A 22,474-nucleotide genomic window follows, 5' to 3' on the forward strand; every position below is an offset into this window, starting at 1 on the left:
TTTTCCTGCTAAATTAAAATGAAGCCCAGTTTCATTTTTCAGACCTGCTCATTTTTTGTAGCTGCATGAACTCAATGATTTTAATGGAAGCTAAATTGCTAAATCTCTGCACAATGCTTTCAACACTAACTGTATACAAATCCCTTCTCTATGTTTTCAGAATATTAGATTACTTTTTCCCTGACTTGTAGATCAATAAAGGTTGCTGAAAAGTCATTGTTCAAAGGCAAACTCTCCATATATTTGTGAGCTGATACAATCACTCTGAATTAGTGGCTGTGTTGCAGAGCTTATGTTGCCAGTATTCTTTCATCACTCTGAGGGCTTTCTTGCTTTAAAAGGAGACGAAAACAAAAGTGGGGATAGAAGCTGTGAAAGTTTGATAGTTCAAGACCTGTTATATAATACCTACTTGATGGTATTTTCAATCCATAACTATGTGAGAGACCTTATATAGCTCTGTTACATTGGGTGGGTTTCAGTTTACAGTGGGCTTACGCAAGCCTTTTATGAGTCTTACTCTTTGTACCTGAAATAATCGTAAATCACAAAATGGACTCAGCTAAAACCTCTTCAATTTGCTCAGGTTTTGGATTGGAATCCTATAAAGCCAAGCTTCTGTATGATTTCTACTAACAATCTCCATTCACAAACCTTACCAAATTTTTCATTGAAACACATCTACAGTGTATTAGGGTTTGTAATGAAAAATTGAATACAACATGTTTTCTCTTGTTTGGGGTCCATTAGTCTACTAGTTTGGGCCTTTAAAGAAATAACCCACGCCCCTCTTTCTCTGGAGCAAATGAAGTCTTTGGGAGCAATAATAGGTTGTTTTCTTTACAGAATAAACCTGGAACTAGACTGGGATAAGACACTCACTTTACCAATAGATTTCAAAGCTTTGCCATACAATTTTGCCAGGAATCACAGCTTCTATTTCAGGTTAAGGCAGGTGCTTTTGCGATTTTCATTCTCTTATCACCTAATTTGTCCCCCCTGCACTTTTTGTCATTCCTTTTTTTATTCAGGATTTTTTTCTCCTCCTAATCTATACCATCTATTCTGAGCAACAGAGCATACGAGAATCAGTTTCTCTGCTCTCAGTGCCCATGCCTGAAGGCACAACAGCCCAGGATGGTCAAGAAGTGCAACTGCAGGGAAAGTCCTTTTAGCCCCTGAAATCCTGTACTGCATTATGCTTACTGTAGGCAGAATCTTTGGAGTCTTAGAGCTTGACCATCTTTGGGGGGATTTTTACAAGGAAGCCAAAAGAGACTTTCCTGAAGACAAGATAATCTCCCTGCCAAATTTCAAGTCCCTCCTCTGAAACATGAAAGTACTAGTGCGTAACAATGAAATGGATGTAAAAAAAATTAACGCTGGAAAAACAATATATTTTTGCCTAAATTGTTCTTGGAAATTACTATATTATTTTTGCTGAAATATGCCATAGTAATTCAGGTCGAGGAACTCAAATATCACTGATTATTTTAAAGTACAGTTTGGCAAAGTAAAAAGTAGTAGAGAACCAGGTCTTATAATTGAAATGTTAAACAACCTTAACTACAGATATCACTGCCAGTTCCTTCTTTAGTAGCAGTCGCAGTATCATCCACTGGTGGTGAGATTGGGCCCTCATATATATTCTATTTGCTCACAACATTTTGAAACAGTTCCTTTTAAGCTGAAAGTTTTAATGCTCAGTTCAGCTCAAAGACAAAGAATTTTGGAAAGTTTGACGAGCTCTGGAATTCCGAGTTACTCGAACATGTAAAGGAATATTGTTGCTCATAAATTTCACAGTATTATTATGAACAGCAGAGACTTCCTATGCCTGAAGAAGGGTGACTGTGCCTGAAAACTTGCAAAGAATTTTTTTCTAACTACTCAGTTGGTCTAATAAAAAATACCTAAAGAACCTTGCTTGACAGTATTATTAACAGTTACAACACAGTAACATTTGGAATATCCAGATAATTCTCTGTTCTGTAGGCATAGATTATATTGAATTATCACTTATATCAGAGCTTAGTACTCATTGGTAATAGCTGACTTTTACTGAGAACACTATATGCATGTGGATACCTCAAAAATGGCTAAAACTAGAAAAAGCATACTAGAACATCCATGGTGACCTTGCACCAGAGGACAACATGATATAAACAAAACTGAGCCAGGCAAAAATGTTTATAAAATGGGCAAAACCTATACATATTAATGTGAATTTTTGCCCAAAGATTTAAATATATATTTTACACTCTTAAGATACCTAATATATTTACCCTAATACTCTATTAAAATTAGTTTCTACAATTGGTATCACATACATCAAAGAATAATTTAAGAATGGATAATGGCTATGCTTGCAATAAAATCAGAATATCTAGGGTTACAAGACAGAAGTGCCTATTTTCAACCATAAATAGCATTAATGCAATGGGTGTACTGTTAATTGCAGAACGTTAGAATCTCTGTATATATTGTGGATTAACTTCTGATTTAGAAACTTCAATTTAAATGTGCAATTTTTTATTACTTCAAGAAAATTGTTAATAAAGAAAACACCTGTTAAAACGATGAGTTAGGACTAATTCTGAAACCATTCTAACTATTCTTTGTACTTATGATCTAGCCTCAAAATAAAAATATTTCTACAGTCTTGTTCACATGTATTGTAACAGTTACTTTGTTGCTTCATAATTTTTTCAAGGATTTGCTAAAATGCCTGTATTAATCAATTTCTTTATTCATATGGAATGATATATCATAATATTCATTTTATATAATACAGTAGCTTGCTTGAAAATGTGTTAAGAAAGCTACTTAGCTGGCAGTCCTAATGTCTACCAGTTGTTTACACCGCATAGAACAAGAGTGCTTAACTGGTCAGGAAGTTAACAAGAACTTGCTCTCCTTTTTTCTCCCCAGGACATTATGTGCTTACAGTTTTATATACATAGAATCATAGATTTATTAAAATGTAGGACTGGGAGAGACCTCAAGGTCCTGTCTAGTTCAAGCTCCTACACCAAGGTGGGATCAGGTATACCTAAGCAGCAGTCTCCAAACTTTTCATATTCGTAGCTTCTTTTATAGACGTGTAATTTTGTGTGATCCTATTCAGCAGTGACTGCTAGTAAGACTTAACTTCACCTCAACTGCTCTATTGTAACTATCCCTGTGCCCCCTCTTACCTATGGTGAGAGCTGAACTGAGTTTACTGAAACAAGGGGTAAATTGCTCCAACTGAGCTTTAATTTTTCCTATACAGAAAGTCCAGGCATATAGCCACTTATCACAGAGCAGCTGAAGCACTGTAATTTCCCATCCCACATGAATTGCAGGCATATGAGGTAACTGTGGGTTCTGGGAAATTAAGGGCTGTGTAGAGTTTATAATCCCACTTAGATACACAATCCTAGTTTGGGAACCACTTACCCAAACTCACCTTTGTCTAATCCATATGTTAAAAGATCCAGTGAAAGATATTTTACAACTTCCCTAGGTAGCCTATGACAGTGGCTACACATAGGCATCCATTTCTAGTGGTGGAAATTTCTGCAGATATCTTTTTGGGAGAGGGAAATACAGGCATTCAGCTTTCAACTGCCACCTCTGCCCTGCTCTCTGCACCTTCACCAGATTGGGGGGATCCCAGCCTAGGGAAGGCATGGGGAGAAGCAGCTCCCTCTACTCTTCCTGGTTCTCAGGTGGAGTAGAGTGGTAGGGAAAGACTCCAACCACCTTCCTTAAACCAGGGACTGGGGAATGGGAAGGGAGCAGCTTCCTCATCCCACCCCCAGTCTCTGGGAATTGAGCAGAGGGAGTAGCAAGGTAAAACCGTCAGCCCATTCCCCAAACCAGGCAGTCCCCATTTTGGGGAAAAGGTGGGGAGCTGTTTCCTTTCCCTCCCAGAGTAGAGCAGAGGCAGAACATGCAGGCATTTTCTTACAAGATTCTTTCCCAAGGGAGATCTTCCAGTTGTAACTTGGAGGGGATATGCTTCCCCTGGGAAAAAAAATGAATAAATGCTTGTATGTTCCTAATTTCAACTGGGATATGGCAATTCTCCCAGTCAAAATATAATGTCTGACAGTTCCTAATTTATAAACTGAATTTTATTTTCTGAAAATTTAACTGATTTCTAATTGTCCTTCTCCCAGTGGACTTGAAGAACAACTGATCACTCTCCTTTTTATTACAACCTTTTACATACTGGATGATGGTGATATGTCTCCCTGAATATATTCTTTTCTAGACTATACAAACCCAATTCTATCAACCTTTCCCTGTAGTTCATGTTTTCTAAATCTCTTATAACGCTTGTTGCTCTACCCTGGACTCTATAATTGGCCTATATTTAGGGATACTAGCACCCAGAACTTGCCAGAGTTCTTCAGCTGAGCTCTCACTAGCACCAACTAGAACAGAATGTTGCATTACATATGACACTCCAGTAAATACAGCCCAGAACAAAATGCACTTTGGAGGGGTTTTTTTAGGTAACACGGTTACATTGTTGATTCATATTTAGGCTGGGATCCTCTAACTCCCAAATACATTTCTGAAGTGCTTTCAATTTTGTATGCATGCATTCCTGAGTACAAGGCTTTGGACTTATCTTTATTATAATTTACGTTGGTAATTTTGGACCATCTCTAATTTGTTGAGATTACTTATATATTTTGAAAATGTATTATATTACTCAGAGGAATTAATCATCAGGATTTTTTTAAATGAAAGTTAAGTGCATTTCACTTTAAAATGATCAAAATCACCAACAGAACAGTAATGACTGTCAACTGAAGATATTTAGTGTTATATGCTAAGAAGATGATATACTTACTCTCTGTCGATGACAAGACAAGTTACTGCTTCAGCAGCAATGACATTGGCTGTTCTGACATCTTCCCTGAAAGAAAAATATATCTTTTAAATAAAATATGGCCATTATGTAATGATCTTTATATTTTAAAGTTGTTAGTAAAACATCTCATGAATAAGATTTGCTCCTTGCACAGTTTTCTGCTTCACTGATCTGTAAGAAATATCCATGTTTCAGTGGGAAACATTTATACAAGCAAATGCTCATGTTTCCTTTTAAGAAAGCAAAATTATAATACCTTTCAATTAAGAAATAGAGGGCTATTTTTGGTATCCATATATCTCTTTTTTCATCTAACATTTCAGAATACACAGTAAAGAGAAAAGAACTATAGTATTCTACTAAAATGCTATAGCCAGCATATTCATCTTAAACCCTTAAATGAACATTTTATATTGTTGGCTGTTTACAAATTCTGATTAAAACTTGGCATAATTTTACCATACGTGTGTGTGTGTGTGTGTGTGTGGTATAATATAAATATAAACTCTCTTTTTAGGAAAGAGAAGCATATATATATAGAGAGAGAGAGATATAGAGATATATAGCTATGTATGTGTGTGTGTGTATATATATCTATAGATACAGATGTAGATGTTAGATATAGATATAGATATAGATATAGATATAGATATGCTTTTCTTTCCTAAAGAGAGACTTTATATTTTTGGAAGTTGTCCAACCTAGAAAGAGGCAAAAATACATGGTTTCAATTCACAGCTGTTAAATAAGTCATGATTTTACAGATAAAAAAATCAGGCAATTGAGTTGGATTTCCTCCACTTTCTTGTATGCTGTGTTCAGATTAACGTTGTTCTCTGTGCCAGTTTGCACATGTCTAAATGAATGCATAAGGCAGCACAGAATAATGTTCATAACCCATCATGTATGCTTTACAGAGGATGGTATACCTAACTTTGAAGATATTGTTGTGCACAGAGATACATTACATTCCTCTCTTTAAAAACAGAATATATGTGAAATTCATGTAGTAACACTGAAAAACTATATAGCTCGCTTTGTAATGCTGTAGTTATATGCAGTTAAGTAAACAATGCAGGATTAACACAAGTTTATGGGGACTAAATTATAAATGAACTGGATATGTAATATTCAATCCTAACAAGTACAATTACTGTCACTGGAGATGTATGTACCATTGCCATACCATAAACCTATAGCATTTGATCACACTAGGGAAATTATTTTAGAGGAAGAAGTCTCCAAGCCCCATAACAGTATCATAACATTTCCATTATACAGGACTTGATGATGGAACAACTATTAGCCTGAATGTCTACAGAGACACTGCTCAGCCAAAGGGGATGTGGTAGAAGAACAGGAGGTATTTCCTCCCTGCAGAGGCTGAGAACATTGCCTGAACAGCATTACCAGCTTCCACTAACAAAGAGATGTTTTTACATAAAAATGAAACAATATTGTTGCCACTGTCTACATGTACAGTCTACATGCTTTTAGGGCATAATAGGATAAAACAGAGGAAATTAGACAATCAACATTTAAGCATATTTAAAGTATTAAAGGTTTCTGCAAGCCACACTAAGAAGGAAATTCTGATTTATTGTTGTCATAGCAGCGCTAACTGCACAATGTAATGCTTACTTATTGTAACATAAATACTCATTTATCATTGACTCTCAGAACACTGAATCAGCTTATGTGTTATACTAGATGTGCTGCCTAGAGAGAACTGATTTCATGGAACTGAAGTCAGGCAGAAAATCGAAAATTTCTATTCTTTTCAAGCATTTTGCAAGAAACTTAACATTTCTATATGCTAAAATTTTTTGTGCTAAATCATTGCAAACTGTCATATTAACTGGTAGTTAGCAATTATGTACTAAAACATACTTCTAATTTTGTAAGTGGAAAGAAAAGAAAACTACAGCTGTATTTTAAGCAAAACAGAAACATTAGTCCAATATGTATATCAACTTTATATATACTACCAATGTTAAGCTACAATGTATAGATTCAGATTAAAATCTGCTCTCTATTCTTATTTTTACAATAGCCGTTACTGTTAAAATTAAAACTGCATTCAGATCTACAAGCATGCATCTCATTTAAATAAAACATTAGAGTTATATTAAAATAGAACAAATTTTCAACCAAAATATTAAAGCGTGCTTTTAAAGGTAGCTGCTAATTACAGTGCACAACTCAAAATCCTTTTTAAATACTATTTGTAAGCACTGACTCTGATATTTTCTCAACTTCGTCACCGGAGTATTCATCACTGCTTCCTGAGAAACAGCGCTCTTCATCAGAAGAGTCACTTTCACTGGCTGAATAATCCATAGCTAGTGTTTGCATCCACCATTTATTTTCTCCTATGAAAACTACTGTTTCCTTTGGTCCTGTTACTGAATCTTGTCCTTTGGACTAGCTCTGGAATTTTACAGCACTTAGAGCTTAAAACTTCTGGGCTTGAAAAAGGTCACAGCTGCTGTGGGGTATCTCCTACACTGGGAAATGTAAGCAGAATATATTGCTGAGCCACAAAGCAGTGCACAGTTCACACAAGACGACAGTATTCTTATCACTGATATTCTCTCTCCTTACAGCTCTGGTGCACTGTGCCTGCTGTCAACAGACCATAGTAAATTATGCCAATACATACTCAAACTGACACTTGTTAATCTACATTTGGGGACTAAATTATTCTTCATACCAAATTATTTTATTATTGGGATTGCCCTCTGCACAATTAGGATTTATTACTAAAATAAGGATAAAATTTTATTACTAAAATAAGGATAAAATTCTAAAAGGAAAAACAGGTCAAGAGTCCATGAACTCTTTTAAAGCTCATTGGAATAGTATACCAAATACTATAATTCTAGATGCTGAAATACACAACAAAAATCATTTAGGGGAGAATAAAGGAACCTGGATGTGGACTTTATCACTGGAAGCTGAATGATTAAGTTCATATGTTATATTCAGTGAAGTTTGTCCCTACAAATTGCTTGCAAACATATGGAGATTTTCTTAACAGCATTTGACAGCAGTGGATTTTTAAAAATCTATCATTACAATGACAGTAAGAAAACATTTGTGATAAATGGGAAAATGAAATTTTCATTTAGAAAATGACAAAAATATCCCATTTCAACAATTTTAAAACTGTTTTTAATCAGAAGGTTTTTTTAAAGCATCTGTCTCCCTCAAGCAACTTCAGATTTTAGAAATTAGCATGTTTTGATTTTAAAAGTTTCATAAAAAATAAATTATTTTAGTAATGTGTTTACATTAACATCTATCACAAATAGAAATATGTGTGACCAACATCCTCCTTTTGTCATCATTACTCAGATAGAGTGGAACTTTAGACTGCAAATTATGACTGAAAAAACACAGGGAATATTCATGGAACATGATCTGCATCCATGTACTGAGTTTACAAAGTGGTCTCCTACTATATGATTGCTAATGTTAACTCCAGAATTTTTTAATATGTCAACCATATCAAAGTAATTTAATATTGAAGACATAAATAAACATATTTCTAAATTCTGAAGAAGAACAAGTCTTTCATAAACTATGTTAAGGCTTGTGTTTCATAATAGACCATACTTTGAACCCTCTTTCTCTCCATTGTCCTCAATAAATTTCCATTTCAAGTTCAAAAAGTGCTCTTGTATTGACTAACAAAATTAGCAGTAGCTCAGGGAAACCATTTCTGATGTAGAAATGAGAGGTATCAATTATTTTTTCCCCTTGAGCATCCTTTTTCTTTAACTTAAATGTGACCTGTTCTACAAATTGACAGTCAAGTTTACTCAAAGGATTTTTACAAAATTTAGTGCACAGGGTTGAAACTATGAAAAGCACATATGGGAAGTTATAGACTAACAAATTAGGAACATTAGAATATTCTCCTGTCAACATCTTAACAATTTTTTAAGAGTTACCATATGATTTGTTTACCTTTCTTCTTTTTTATTTAAATTCTTTAAGAATAACATTTTGAAATGATTTAAGAACCTTTCAAAAGTCACTTAGGTGCTTAAAATGTAGGCTATTCTGTATAACGATAGCTTTTAAAATACATATAATGATTAAGGGATAGATTCTGATCTCCTAATCATGTTGAGGAGCAAGTTCTTCCAGTATTTCCACTGCAGAAAGATTAGCAAGCCCTGTTACTAGAATGGAGTTTTCTTAATTAAAAAAAAAGGAAAATTACAGCTGGCAATCACAGCTCCTTCCACCAGTCATTAAAGTTCCTAAATCAATCTTAATTCAATTAACTACAAGTTTTCTTTTTCTAAAGCCATACAAAGGGAGTGAGCGTCATTCTCCAGGAGACTTCATTCTCCATGAATACTTTAATCTCTTCAGTTTTGTGTTTCACTTCAGTGGCTGTGCTAGCAGTGCTATCTAAAGAAAGTGTCATTAGTCCTTCTCCAGGGCACATGACAATATAGACAGTGCCACCACTTTTCTCTAGGGAAATAAAGCCCAGTGAAGTGCCATATCGTTTGAAGGCACTGCTGCCTGAAGTTACTAAAAATGAACTCCCCCTCCCCGAACTGCAGTATTTGGAATATAAGTGGTGAGAGACAGGAAAATAAATTAATATATATCATGTCCCATTAATATAATCTATGCCACCAAACATCATATTTCCTACATTTTATTAGTTACGATTAAAACTTAATTAAGTATATGCCTAAAACTACACTGCAATACGTAACATATATACTGCCTTTTGGAATTATTCAGAGCAGAGAAGGGCACTATGTTATATTAAAAATATTTAATTATTATTCAAAAAAGCTGATCCATAAAAATCACTTATAGCAGCGTATTAACACAACTGGTAGTCATGATAGTCACCAGAGGGCCCTCAGTTTAACTGCTCCTGAAATAGTTCCTCCTCTATTTTTATGTCCTGTTTTCTACTTCCAAAAGGCTTTGATCTTTTTTTAGTTTCTGTGGACTGTAAGATCTAGAGAACAAGAGTACATCATAGGAACATAGTGTTGAAAGAACCTCAAGGGTCATATGATTCAACCTCCTTATCAGATGCAGGGTACCTTGGAATATTCTTTAACCATTCCAGAATGATGCCCATCTAGCCTCTGCTTGAAAATCTCTAAGACTAAGTCCAGACATTCAAAAAATCCAAGGTGAAATCAAGCTAAGTTATATAGTTTTCTGTAAGCAGCATAAGTTACATCAATAGGGACACACATTCACCCTTTGGTGAAAGGAGGGGTATGCGGGCTGCCTGCCTTGGCCAAGGCCAGCAGGTTGGGGGGCACTGCTGCATGCCTCCCAGTATGACCTGCAGGATCCCTTGGATGCTGAATACTGCCAAGTGCAGCTGAGCACCTAGACACCCCTGAATGGCTGCCAGACAAAAGTGAACATCCCCCCACCCCCTTGCCAGCCACAGGTATTTGTCAGCTGCAGGCAGGCAGCACCGGGGGGGAGGGGATGGAAGGGGGAAGCGAGCCATCTATGTCCCTGTATGAACCACATCCCAAAGCACACCATGATGTACACACAGACCTGACACTGAACTCAAGAAAACCCCCGTGAGTAGGCACAGTACCATGGAGCCCAACTGGCCTGCAGGGCATGGGTGAGCATTGTAGCATTTCCTCCTGCCCCTCCTTCCATTCCCCCGCACCTGCCTGTAGCTGACCTGTGACTAATAGACGATATATAGGAGAAGGGGTGAATGCTTGGTGGTGCCCAGCAACATGGTTGGGCTCCATTGGATTTTACCCACTTGAGGCGGTTCTCCTGGGCTCAGGATCAGGTCTGTGCATAAATCATGTGATGCTCCATGATGGGGTTCGTGCAGGGACACAGATGCCTCCCTTCCCCACTATGCTATGGCTGACAGCTGGCCAGAGGCAGGAGGAGGGGCTGCAGAAAGGGTCTGTACTGGAAAGGGTCTGTGCTAACTCAGCTTTGTGACAGTTTGGATGCGGGGCTTGCTGGGTGTTCAGCTGCAGCAGTAGAGAACACAGCAAGTTCTAGCATGTCTCCCTGTAAGGGAGGGCTCACAGGGGCCCACAAAGGCACCTGGGAAGCCAGCAGACATCAATCTAATGTGAATTGATAGGGGATCTAGTACAGAAGTTTGATTTACAGGTCTAACCTAAATCAATTAAGTTTGAGTGCACATTGATCCAGGTCTATCTTAGACCAGATTCTGCCATTTTTAAAAGAGCCTATGTATGCTGAACTGTTCTGTTACAGGTATAGCCAAGTTTCTGATCACTTATACCAGTAAAAGTATAATATCTGTATCTGACCCAAATGTAGGAGATTCCACAACTTGATCTATTCTCTTAGTCTCCATTCTACTTTTCTTACTGTTAGTGCGTTTTTCTAACGTTAGATCTAAATCTGCATTCCTATAATTAATTTCTATGCTATAGCTCTAACTCTGTTTTTCCCCCATTGTATATATATATGCCTTGTACAGAGTATATGTTTTATGATGGATTGACTCATTAAAAATATTTCTACCTGTAAACCTGGGTTGGGTTTCTAAAAGCCATGGCTTTGTATGGACATAAAAAACAATTGCTACTTTATTTTTTCTTGAATTGATAAAATTCTTTAACAATATTGAAAAAATATAATGATGCATACAAGCAATATATAAACTTACATAACTCATAAAAGTTTCATCTAAAATGAAGGATGATTCATTTTTTAAAACTCTAAGATAAAGATTTCATATTATTACTGTAGAAGAAAGGTCTTAGATAAAATTATAACTTTTGTAAGAAGAAAGAAATAAAATCCTACGGATGCTTTGCCACAGACTACCATAACTTTGAAGATATACAGTGAAATATTACTTCATAACAGCATTATGTGTACTGCTGTATATTTAGTTCATTTACAACTGCCTTGAAAAAAAAATATTTCTAACAGCCTAGCATTTCTGTTTAGTCTGACACTGGGTTTAAATGTATTATTTATAGCTTCCTTTCTTTAGCTCGGTAAAAGTAAGTTTTATGATTTGCTGTATAGGCTGAAAAAATGTACCAATTATTTATGGTAGTTCATTGTTCTATGCCAATTCATAGCATGTAATTAGCACTTACTGTAGGTTCTTGTGTCAAATATTTAGCTGCATTCAAAACAGATTGCAAATGAAAAGTTTTAGCCTCAGGGAGAATTTTACAGGGAAGCAAAATAGCTATGTGTGTGTCTCCTTCAGTCAGTGTTACTGTACCACTCTTAAAATCAGGGTTGTACTGAGCTAGCTTTTTCAGAAACCCAGTGGGCACTGCACATATTATAGATGTTTTATCCAAAAAATCGGCTCTTTCCCTTGCTTGACTGAAAGTTTCTCAAAACACAGTGAAACTCTAGACAATAAATATTAATAGCACAGCAAATGCTCTAAAATCAGTCCAAAGTTGATATATGCTGTATGAATTTCCTTTTTTTTGGGAAAGTGATAGAAATTGATTTAAAACACCTGGTTCAGATGAAAATGCCAGTGATACTTTTGTTTCTTTTTTGGTTTACTGAAAGATGGAAATTAATTTAAATCGATTGGAAGTGTCTTGTTTTAAGAACTAAATTTAAAAACTATAATTAAAACAGTTGTGTGACCATAAATATTGCATTATGTATTTGCAGTTATACTATGTATACTATTATATAATATGTTTATATTTATTTTATATATTATATGGATACAACACTGAACTGGAATTCAGGAGACATTGTTCCACACCCAGAATTATAACTGTTCTGCTAAGTGACCTTGGGCGAGACACTTTGCTGTTCTATGCCTCAGATTTACCATTAAAATGGAAATATTCAAATTTACATCCTTGTAAATTCCTTGATCTATAGATTACAGGCACTGCATAAAAGCAAAGTTTTAGTATTACTGGTATAGCAGATTTGAAATTATAGGACACTGAAATAAATCACCCAAGCTGTTGTATTAACTGTTATAGTAAAGAAAGGGTTTGTATATTTTTAATATTATCCTATCCGTCTAATTTTTAATGGTAGCAATATGGGTAAGTGCTGCCAAACAACTAGTTCAATTTAAACTGACCTTAACCTCTATTACTTACAATAAAATATATATTCTTCTTAAAGATATATTAAGAAAAAAACCCCATGATGAAGCTAATTGTATTCTTCATAAAAATCATTCATCTTGGGATGTAATAGAAAAAGGAAAAGTTACAAATTCCAGTGTCAGTGTATTTTCTGTGAAAATGGCCTACAATGCATCCTTAAGGATTCAGCAGTGGTAGACAGATAGCCAGGATGTTATATAAGAATGCAACAACCAGAGTAAAAACAGGGAATCTTTCTGTTACCCAGGATAAAGTCTATTCAAGACCTTAAAATGGCAACTTTTCCACTTAATTGTTGCCAAAATGTGCTCTGAGGCCATATTTACACATGGGACCCACAAGCTTCCTTCACATTGTCTGTCACAGAAACTGGAAGTCAGACAACCATGTTTACGCAACATGTCATATATGCTAATTAGCACAGCTAGATGACAGGACTGGTTAACTTGCTCCATATTAACTAATTTATCCTTAGTGTTGTTTGAACATAACTATTAGGGCTGTGCAAACCTTCAGTCTCTGATTCAATTCGGCGGAGATTTGGTCTGATTCAGTGGCAGCACTTCCAGTCCACTTCCAGGTCTGCTGCTGAGCACACAGGGGGGCCCCCGCACTCCTGTGGGAAGCTCCATACGCCCCACCATCTCAGCATTCACAAGCCACACCTGATACCTCAAGGTATGCTGAAAAAACTTTTAAAACTGTGTCTATGGCCGAATCACTGATTTTCCGAATCAGCATCAAATCTTCAGATTCAGCTGAATCGAATCAGGACAGTGATCCAAATCAACTAATCAAATCATTGTCTCCCAATTCAGGCAGTTTCATATACCCCTAATAACTAAACTACTTCTGGTTTAAGAGGCAGCCTTTAGCTGACATTTTTAAAGATGTTTCTCAGGTGTGCTCTTGAAAACACTATGAAAGTACCATACACATACCGTAAGAATCTGTCTTACTGATATTGGTACTGATCATGCCTGTTACCTTACCTAGTCTCTTGCACACTTCTCTGCCACTTACAGTAGTGCTGCTTGGAAAGATTATCATTAAAAAGTGACAACCAAACCAGTTTACACAACCAAGCAGCACAATCACATAGATGTGAACAGAAAGGATCTGAATCCTATGCAATGTAAGATTTACAGCTTGACCTTCTAAATTGATATTCACTTTCACTTCATTTTTCATTTTATCATTATAGGTGTGTGGGTTCATACAGACCTCTGAAAATCTTCAGCCTGGGAGACAGACAGACAAACAGATATAAACACTTCAGAACGGTTCCACAGACTAAGAGAAAATGCCAAAATATCTCCCCTAAAACTTCTAAAAAATTCTTTCTAGGCACTAGTAGATGCAGTTGTCTTTGCAGATTAGATGGAAAATCAGTTGACCCAGTAGATTGGTAGCAAACTGCTGAGGACCCAGAAGATAGGATTCCAAAGTAAATGGGAAACAGTGAGGGCAAGTGTGCAATGTATGCAAGTCATTTCCCCTAATTTGGTACACGTTAGTGTTTATAATTAATTTTGACAGACAACACAAGCTATGGATTGTAGTCCAGGATTCCCTGGCATGGGTGATGATGCACAGTTGCTAGAAACTATTCCAAGATGAATGGGCGTATGTTCCTGAGAATTTGGAGGTATAAGATGACCAATAGTGACTGTGGCAAGAAATGTTATCAAAGAACTGAGATAGACATTGTCATGCATACTATTTTGGAAATCAAATGGAAGATTCTCCCTTTTCTAAAGGATAAGATTAAACTCTTAGCTACGGCCTTGAAGGTAGACTGTGTTGTAACAATTAAGAAGGGATTTTATGAGCTAAAATGAACAGGATAGCAATAAATAACAATTGTTTGAATTATATTCAGACTATGTTCAATTTCTTGTTATTTATTTGTAATTCTGTTTCAATTTATCTGGGACTATCAAAAACCTACTACAGCTAATTTATCATGTTTAAATTTTCATAATGTATTAAATAACTCTATCATGTACAATGTATTATTTAATATAGCAATATTAATACTAGGTCAAGTTCATCTACACTTTAAAGTTAAAATTTAAAAGATATATTAAATAATAATATGTTGTACTTTTAACAACATTGTCTTAAACAATGCCTAAAAGTTTTACAAATTTTAATAAAACTGCATATCACCCTATAGTATGGACAAATATGCCTATTTTCCATATGGACAAGTCAAGGCAGAGAAAGATTAAATAGTTTGTCCTAGATTATGCATTAAGCAGATGGTCTTTACAGAGGTGGGAACCAGACAATTCCTAAAAGGCTTTCATATGCACTTATGTGACTATTTAAAATCTGTGGATACTAGGGAATTCTTAGTTTAGGATCCTAAGAGCCACAAACAAGATTCTTCAAGGAAGCTTTAAGGGCCTATTTTTCAGGATCACTTACTCTTTTGCCTCAAAGTAGTTTTATGACTGATGAGATTTGTTAGAAAAACTGAATATTCCAGATTAGATTTTCTTTACCACATGAAAGTGATACGCAGTAGTTCTATTAAAACAAACGTTCATAAATCAAGGGTACCTGTAAACTTTGGAAAAGATAAAAGTTTTTTCCAACCAAGAACTTTTTAATAAGTATTGCTTCTAACATTTGATGGTCTGGGGAAAAGTCACACATATCATGTATTTAAAAACATTTTTTATCAAATACTAGTTAATGTGAAAAATGGGTTTCAACAGGATATTTAAGTACTATTTACGAATTCTCCTTAGGGAAGTCAGTTATAGAGTCTAGATGTCAAGCTGTAGATGGTATTTTTCCGTTGTAGATATCAGTCTCCTTCGTTCACACCACTCACATCTGTATTTTAATGTTTAGAAGTATTTAATGTTGGGTTTCTGACACAGAGAAGTTGATGATGACATACTGTACTTCACAATTTTTCATCCAATAATTGTCATTTGTAATAAATCTTATCTTTGAAAAGTTGTTATTAATCAGTGCATTGCAACTACTAGATTTTAAGGAATAGTGGCCTTTAAAAGTGATCATGTAGTTCATTCCTTCTGTAAACTGAGCTCAAATCAGGGGCACCTCATATCTCTTCATTCCTTCCCAGAACTTGCTCCATCTCAGCTGCTTACACTTCAGTTTCCCCATACTTTGTGACACCTCTCGCTATGTCAGAATCCCCATCTTCCTTATGGTAATAATGCTGTGTGTCCCCACATTCTCCTCACTGCTACAGGCTGGGGGTTCAGTGTGTTGCCTCTATTTCCTTCCCCTTTCCATGGTACTCATTCCTCCTATATTTCAAGAATTCTGAATATTCCCCAGATTTCTCCCTACCCTGCCAAGTTTTCCAGTATCTCTATACTAGGAGCTTTGCATGTAAGAATATAAGAAGAATAGTCAGAAGCAGTTAAAGAAGTGTTCTGCAGGATAAGTTCCTCATATTTACATCTTCTCCACTGATAGTATGATTTTATTGAAATCTACTACAACTGAAACAATAAGTCAGGTTGTATAGGCCAGTTAAGTGAGTTGTGCATGTCTAGAGGGTGCTCAATCCTGGCCTCACCTTTACCTTAACTATAATTACTGAAACTGGCTTTGAGGCTTTGTTGTCTTCTAGTAAGTAGTCAGCTGTTTGGCTGATTGACTTCTGGAAGATCTCAGGCATTTATACCATGTGTGTTCCAGTTCCTTAATGCAAGAGGTAAAGCTTGTGGGGGTTGACAGATTCTCTTTATCCAAGAGGAGAGCAAGCTATTTATTTATGAATGAACAGAAAGTGTGAAAATAAAAGTGCTTATGGCTGTAATTCCCATCCCTTTCAAACTGCTTAACATTTATGCCCTTTGCTGTTTTCCCCCCTTTAATTAGTTCTCTTATCATCACAGTGCTTTCCAAACCAAGGAAAGACCTGTATTTATAAGATAAAAATAAAATGAAAAATGTTAAAAAATAGCATAGAGCAATCTGTAAACATTATTCATTAAAAAGAAGCAAAAAGCAATAAAAGATTAAATACTCCAGCATACTGCACAAATACTCCACATACTGCAAGCCTCATAATACCCCATTAAAACCTACTGCAAACTTAAGACCCATAGCCTCAAAAACTACAGTGTGCCACAGAGAGACCAAGGGCATTATCAGTGCTTTAGAGACACCTGCAAAATTAGGCAGAAAGGTAAGGTGAAATATTCCCAGATGATCCCAACAAATGATGCATACACCAAACATCCCTACCAAACATAGCCAATGGTGGTCTGATATATGGAGTTAATTAAAGACAATATAAATCTCTCTCTCTCTCTCTCTCTCCCCCCCTCCCTCTGTGTGTGTGTGTGTGTGTGTGTGTGTGTACATGTGTGTGTGTGCTCCTCATATATGCATAATTTTGTTAGTGGGAAAAAGGTTCTGAGAATGCTTTATGTAACACATTGCTAGGAAACATTTTCTTACTATATACCTTCTCTTAGCTTAATGGAAGGAATGATTATGTAATATTTGGAGTGCAGCAGGTCACAGTCTTAGAAAGTAAAGAGAAAAATTTGAAATATCCATTCACTGTAGACTGAAAAAGATACAAAATAAATTAGAAGGAAATTGAGAGGGCCAAAAGAGGTTTCATATTCCATCTGAATCAAAGCTTGAAGAGGAGCGGGAAGCTGTTTCAAGCCAGTAATTACAGCCTTCAGCAAAGCAGCAGCAAAATAAATTGCAATTTAAAAAAAAACAGGGAGCTGAAGCTTTGACAGCCTAGCCATTCCTTTACAGATCAGCCCCATAGCCTCAAAAAAGATCAAAATATCACACAGTCCAATTTACAGATTAATGTATAACTGACCTATATAGCAATCATACACCTTTTCATTTTCTTCTTGAAGAAATAAATATACAGTACACTGCCTCATTTGCATATTATTTTGAGTTCATAAAGAAAATGTTATTAACTACAGAGGCACATTTCTTTTAAATCTACCTCAGGGCTGAAATTATCATTAATATTTGCAAAATATATAGCATTATAGATGATCATGCCACTTTTATAGCCAGTAAAGCCTGTTCCTGCTCCAGTTTACAGTCTGAACTGATCATTATACAACAACAAAGTTGGGCATGTAGTAACACATCAGAAAAACCACCACATTTAAGGTCATTGGGGTCCTCACACAGCACTCACATATCATGTTAATCCCTAGTTTGTTTGATTTTGTAATCAATATCACTATATTTATTTTATATTATTTAAAAATGGAATAAAATAATTGTTTGAGGCCTTGTGTAAAAGCTGCCTGGGCAAAAGGATGGTGGGGATGTTACTTCAGACACAGAAAGAAGGGCACTTACAGGCAGACAAGGTTCTTTGGGTAGCTGTGATATCTTTTATTACACTAACTAAATAGTTGGAAAAGTTGTTCTTTGCAAGCTTTCTGGCACAAACATCCTTCTTCAGGCATAGGGAGAGTCTGCTGGTGCTTTGTGTGCTCTCCTGGGTGGAACAGAAGCCAAAATGCAAAATGCAGGTGTGGCAGTGTGGATCAGAGGGAATAGGAGACAGTAGGTGTGAGACAGGCAGGTGTAGGGGGATGTTGAACTACTGATAGAACCTAGCTGGTAAAATGCAGAAGGTGGGGGCGGAAATCACCTGATCTCCATGTGACTGGGAGACAGTGTCCTGCTGAGCCAGGACAGCTCTCCCCATCCCCTATGGCCTCCTGATGCCTAGGCTGAGTGGGAGCAGTTTCTCCTGGTCAGCTTCTACATGTGCAGTATGGCACATTAATTTATGTACCATTTTTCTAGTACCTACGAGTAGTAGAAAATGGCATATTAGACTAATATAGATTAGTCTACTGCGCAGTAAAGCAGCTCATGTAGAAGCACCATGTCTAGACCACAGTTAACATGGTACAGTCTGTGGATGATTTCTTATTTTGCAATTTCATGTTTAAGTGGATTTTTCAAATTATTTTAAGATACACTGTTCTGAGGTCAGTGATGGAATTTCCAGGGTTCAATCTTTTGCGGAAGGTGGCCAAGTATCTCTCTTAGTTCACTGGAAGGTGGACAGGGTGAGAGCCTAATCCTAACTTTACCTATCTATACTGCTCTAAAAATGTCTTAGGATTTAACAATTTATCTGTGACCTTTTCGTTTTCTGATTGTAAAAAAAATGACAAAACTGCCTTTGTTTCAATGAAGACATAGCTAAATACCTTCTCTTTTTCACCCTTTTAGAGGAAGTCCATACTGAATAAGTAAATTAGCTAACTACCAGAAAGCTGTAGTAGCGTAGGGCTCAGTGTGGGTTCACCACCCAAGCATTTATTCACTTACATGGGTATTCCAGCCCATGCTGAGCTTTGTGCTGCTGTAGTTACCCTGCTCATTTGAAGCTACTTTTGTATGTCTGCCTAAGCAGTGCTGACTGCAGTGTATATATATATCCTAAGGCAATCCAAAAAAACCCCCCTTTATCTCTCTTTTCTTCATTCCTTTGAAGTGAACAAGGTTGTTCTCCCTCTCCTTTGCATGCTGCCTATACTGGCTATTATTCAAGAATCATTTGTAATGGGAATTAGCATAATAAAGAAGGAAGAGTTAAAACAATCCACAATAGTGAGACTGTTTCCAAGCTGACTACAACAGATCTTCTTTTGGGTTTTAAAGGACAACTGTAGGAGGAATAGCAAGAAGTGTGGTGAGAAAGGCCCTTTTATGAGTTATAAGTTGAAGTGAAGATTTAGTGTTGAAAGATTTGGGTTTATGAAATCTTCAAACATAGAGTTGGGAAGGGTCAGTGAGCTGCTAGATACCAAATGACAGATACTGAAGTCTTGGCTTTGTAACTTCCCCGGTGGATGACCTTTGGCAAGTCACTTTTTTGTGCCCAGTTTTTCCATCTCTAAAATACTGCCCTCCTTTTTGAAGTTTTTGAGATCTACTGATGGAGAAGCACTATATAATAAGACTTAGATATGCTGCTGCTATTACTATTATTATTATTAACAAGAAAACATTTAATGTTAAAAATTAGAAGGCTTTTCATTAATAATCTATGAATATTAACTATTAACAACAATGTAAACTTAAGTTATTGTTCCTCTATAAAAATATCATAAACCAGCTTCATTTGAGTCGTGTTACCCAGATAACTATATTTTTCTTTATCAATGCAGGTCTATAATATGACTGATAAATTTTTTCTCAATTTTTTTCCCCATTAAATGTTTATCATGAAATATTATCATTATCTGCATATTGTAGTCTTTTAATAAAAAACAGCATTCTTCTCCAACAAGCTATCCTTCCAGAAAGAAGTCATTTGCATTACATTTTGGCATGGTTTGTCTATTTATTAGAGTAATGGATAGTGGTGGGAAGTCTCTTTCCATTATATTCAAAGAAAATACATGTAACCATTTTCTAATGCTCTCACATAGTAAATAGAATGGACTAACCTAAATTAGAACATCAGGCTCAGAACCCAGATTATGTGGATATAACTCTCAATACAACTTTTCCGCAAATTTTTTTGGGTTCATATCAAATCTGAAACTCAACATCTAGTTCTGGTTTGGATGTTTCTGTAATCCTATAAGAACTAGTTGTGTCATTTTCTTCATTACTGAATTCAACCCCTAATGTAACTATTAAATGTGACCTACGAATTATTTAGACCTCATTTTAATTATGCATTATATTTTTCTTTATTATTATAGAACTATAACAAGGTTTTAATAAGGATCATGGGAACTAACATTCAATATACAGTAGTCCTGTTGAATACTCCTGCTGTGGACTGTTAGCTGAGAAAGAAAATCTTAATAATGTACTAGACTTTTGAAAGAAACAGCCTCCTTTTATTTATGAATGTAAGAAATCCCAGGAGCAAGTATTTTGTTCTAATAGAAATGAGTCTTTTATAACTTTAATATTAAATTAAATTTTACATCCATTCTTTCTAAAAGCATTATAAATACTATATATAAGCAGCTCTTTGTCATCTGAAAAATTCTATGCAAAGAACTGAACTGACATAAAATGAATTAGTTTCTGGTTCCACTGGGGTTGACACTCATTTGACCTACAGGAAATTATGTTGCTGGGAGCATGACAAAAGTGTTAAGAGAGCAATTAAGGTTGTCACCTGCTATATTCCCCAGAGGAGAGTGATGAATTTTCATTCTTGGCCTTACGTCTTACAATGTCCTGTTGATTAATATTACCATTATTGTAACACTAAATTAGAGCAGTGGGAGTGTTTAAGTTCTTCTCCACTGTCTCCATTCCAGGACATAGGATTTTTTCAGTAGCCCAATCTATGCAGATTTCCACCTACTGCTTTATTCCTCTTTGTCCTCATGACTTGGTCCCATTCTCAGCTTGTGTGTGGAAAATTCTTTCAATCACCTGCTTTGTAGAATCCTTCTAAACTACTCAAAACAGTCTGACAATTTGCAGAAAGAAAACAAATTTGACTTAATTTTGATATTTTACTGGGAGTCTTTTCAAGTTACAAAGTACTACTGATTTTGTGCTCTCTTAATGTGTCATCATGCTATAAAACAGTTATTCCTCTCTTGAATGCATATGCATTAGGGCTCACTTTTGCCTCTGATAAGATGATTCCATCCCTTCAAGAACAAGTTTTATCAGAAATGTGCAGCTGGGTACCTGTGCATCAGGATGGAGAGTTCAGCAAACTGACATCACAAGAGCAACAGTAAAAAAGCCAATTGTGAGCCACTATCATCAGTGCCACATCAATGTTTTAAACCTTAATATCATTTTGGGAAACTTAGTTTTGCTTTTCATATCTCCATTTCAATCAGTCAAGCACATATTTTTCAAAATGTGTTTAAAATACTTTGATACATTTCAACCGGATGTATGTCTAAAATCCTGAGTCCTGAACGTTTGGAGATAAGGGATATGGAAATGTTCATATCTCAAAAGAGTATATTCATGCTTAATATTGTTGCTGTGATAAGGTCACCTTTCAATGGTTACTTCAGAAAAGAACTTGCTCACTTCTTCACCTAGCTATTCTCATTCTGAAATGTATGGCTCTTTGTGGCTACAGCTTCTCTAAGGGGAAAAAAAAGCATGTTTTTTATTCAATGAAGATAAGGGCAATGAGTTAAAACTCAGGTTAAGTAGACTGAGTGCAACCCCAGAGTCCCTTATAGGCCTGAAGTCAAGCTTACAACACAACCTCAAACCCTTCTTACATTATCATGGGCAGATCTACAGAGGGTGTGGTGGCAAAGTTACACACAGCTTTCAGAATACACCATGGAAGCAGCCAAGGACTGTTCTCCCCTGTCTCCCTCCACCTGGTTGCTGGCTGCTTAAAAACTTGAAATGTTTTGAAACTTTCAAAATGTTTCAACTGGCCTCGTTTCACTCTGAGGCTGTTTCGAAGCCCTTCGTTTTATTTTGTTTTCACTGTTTCGAGAGCTCAAAATGACTCAAAACA

General features: G+C 36.0%; 1 protein-coding gene across 2 annotated transcripts in view; it reads right to left on the bottom strand.

Annotated features, from left to right (window-relative positions):
• Positions 1–22,474, bottom strand: part of PRKG1 (protein kinase, cGMP-dependent, type I) — a 1,071,278-nt gene that overhangs the window by 124,530 nt on the left and 924,274 nt on the right. For both annotated transcript variants that reach the window (XM_019538593.1, XM_019538592.1), the window contains exon 8: positions 4,850–4,915. In XM_019538593.1, coding sequence (XP_019394138.1) covers positions 4,850–4,915 — 66 coding nt within the window. The remainder of the gene's footprint in view (positions 1–4,849; positions 4,916–22,474) is intronic.

This window comes from Crocodylus porosus, unplaced genomic scaffold (genome assembly GCF_001723895.1).
Source record: "Crocodylus porosus isolate Cpor-Errol unplaced genomic scaffold, CroPor_comp1, whole genome shotgun sequence".
In the NCBI taxonomy this organism is placed as follows: Eukaryota; Metazoa; Chordata; order Crocodylia; family Crocodylidae; genus Crocodylus; species Crocodylus porosus.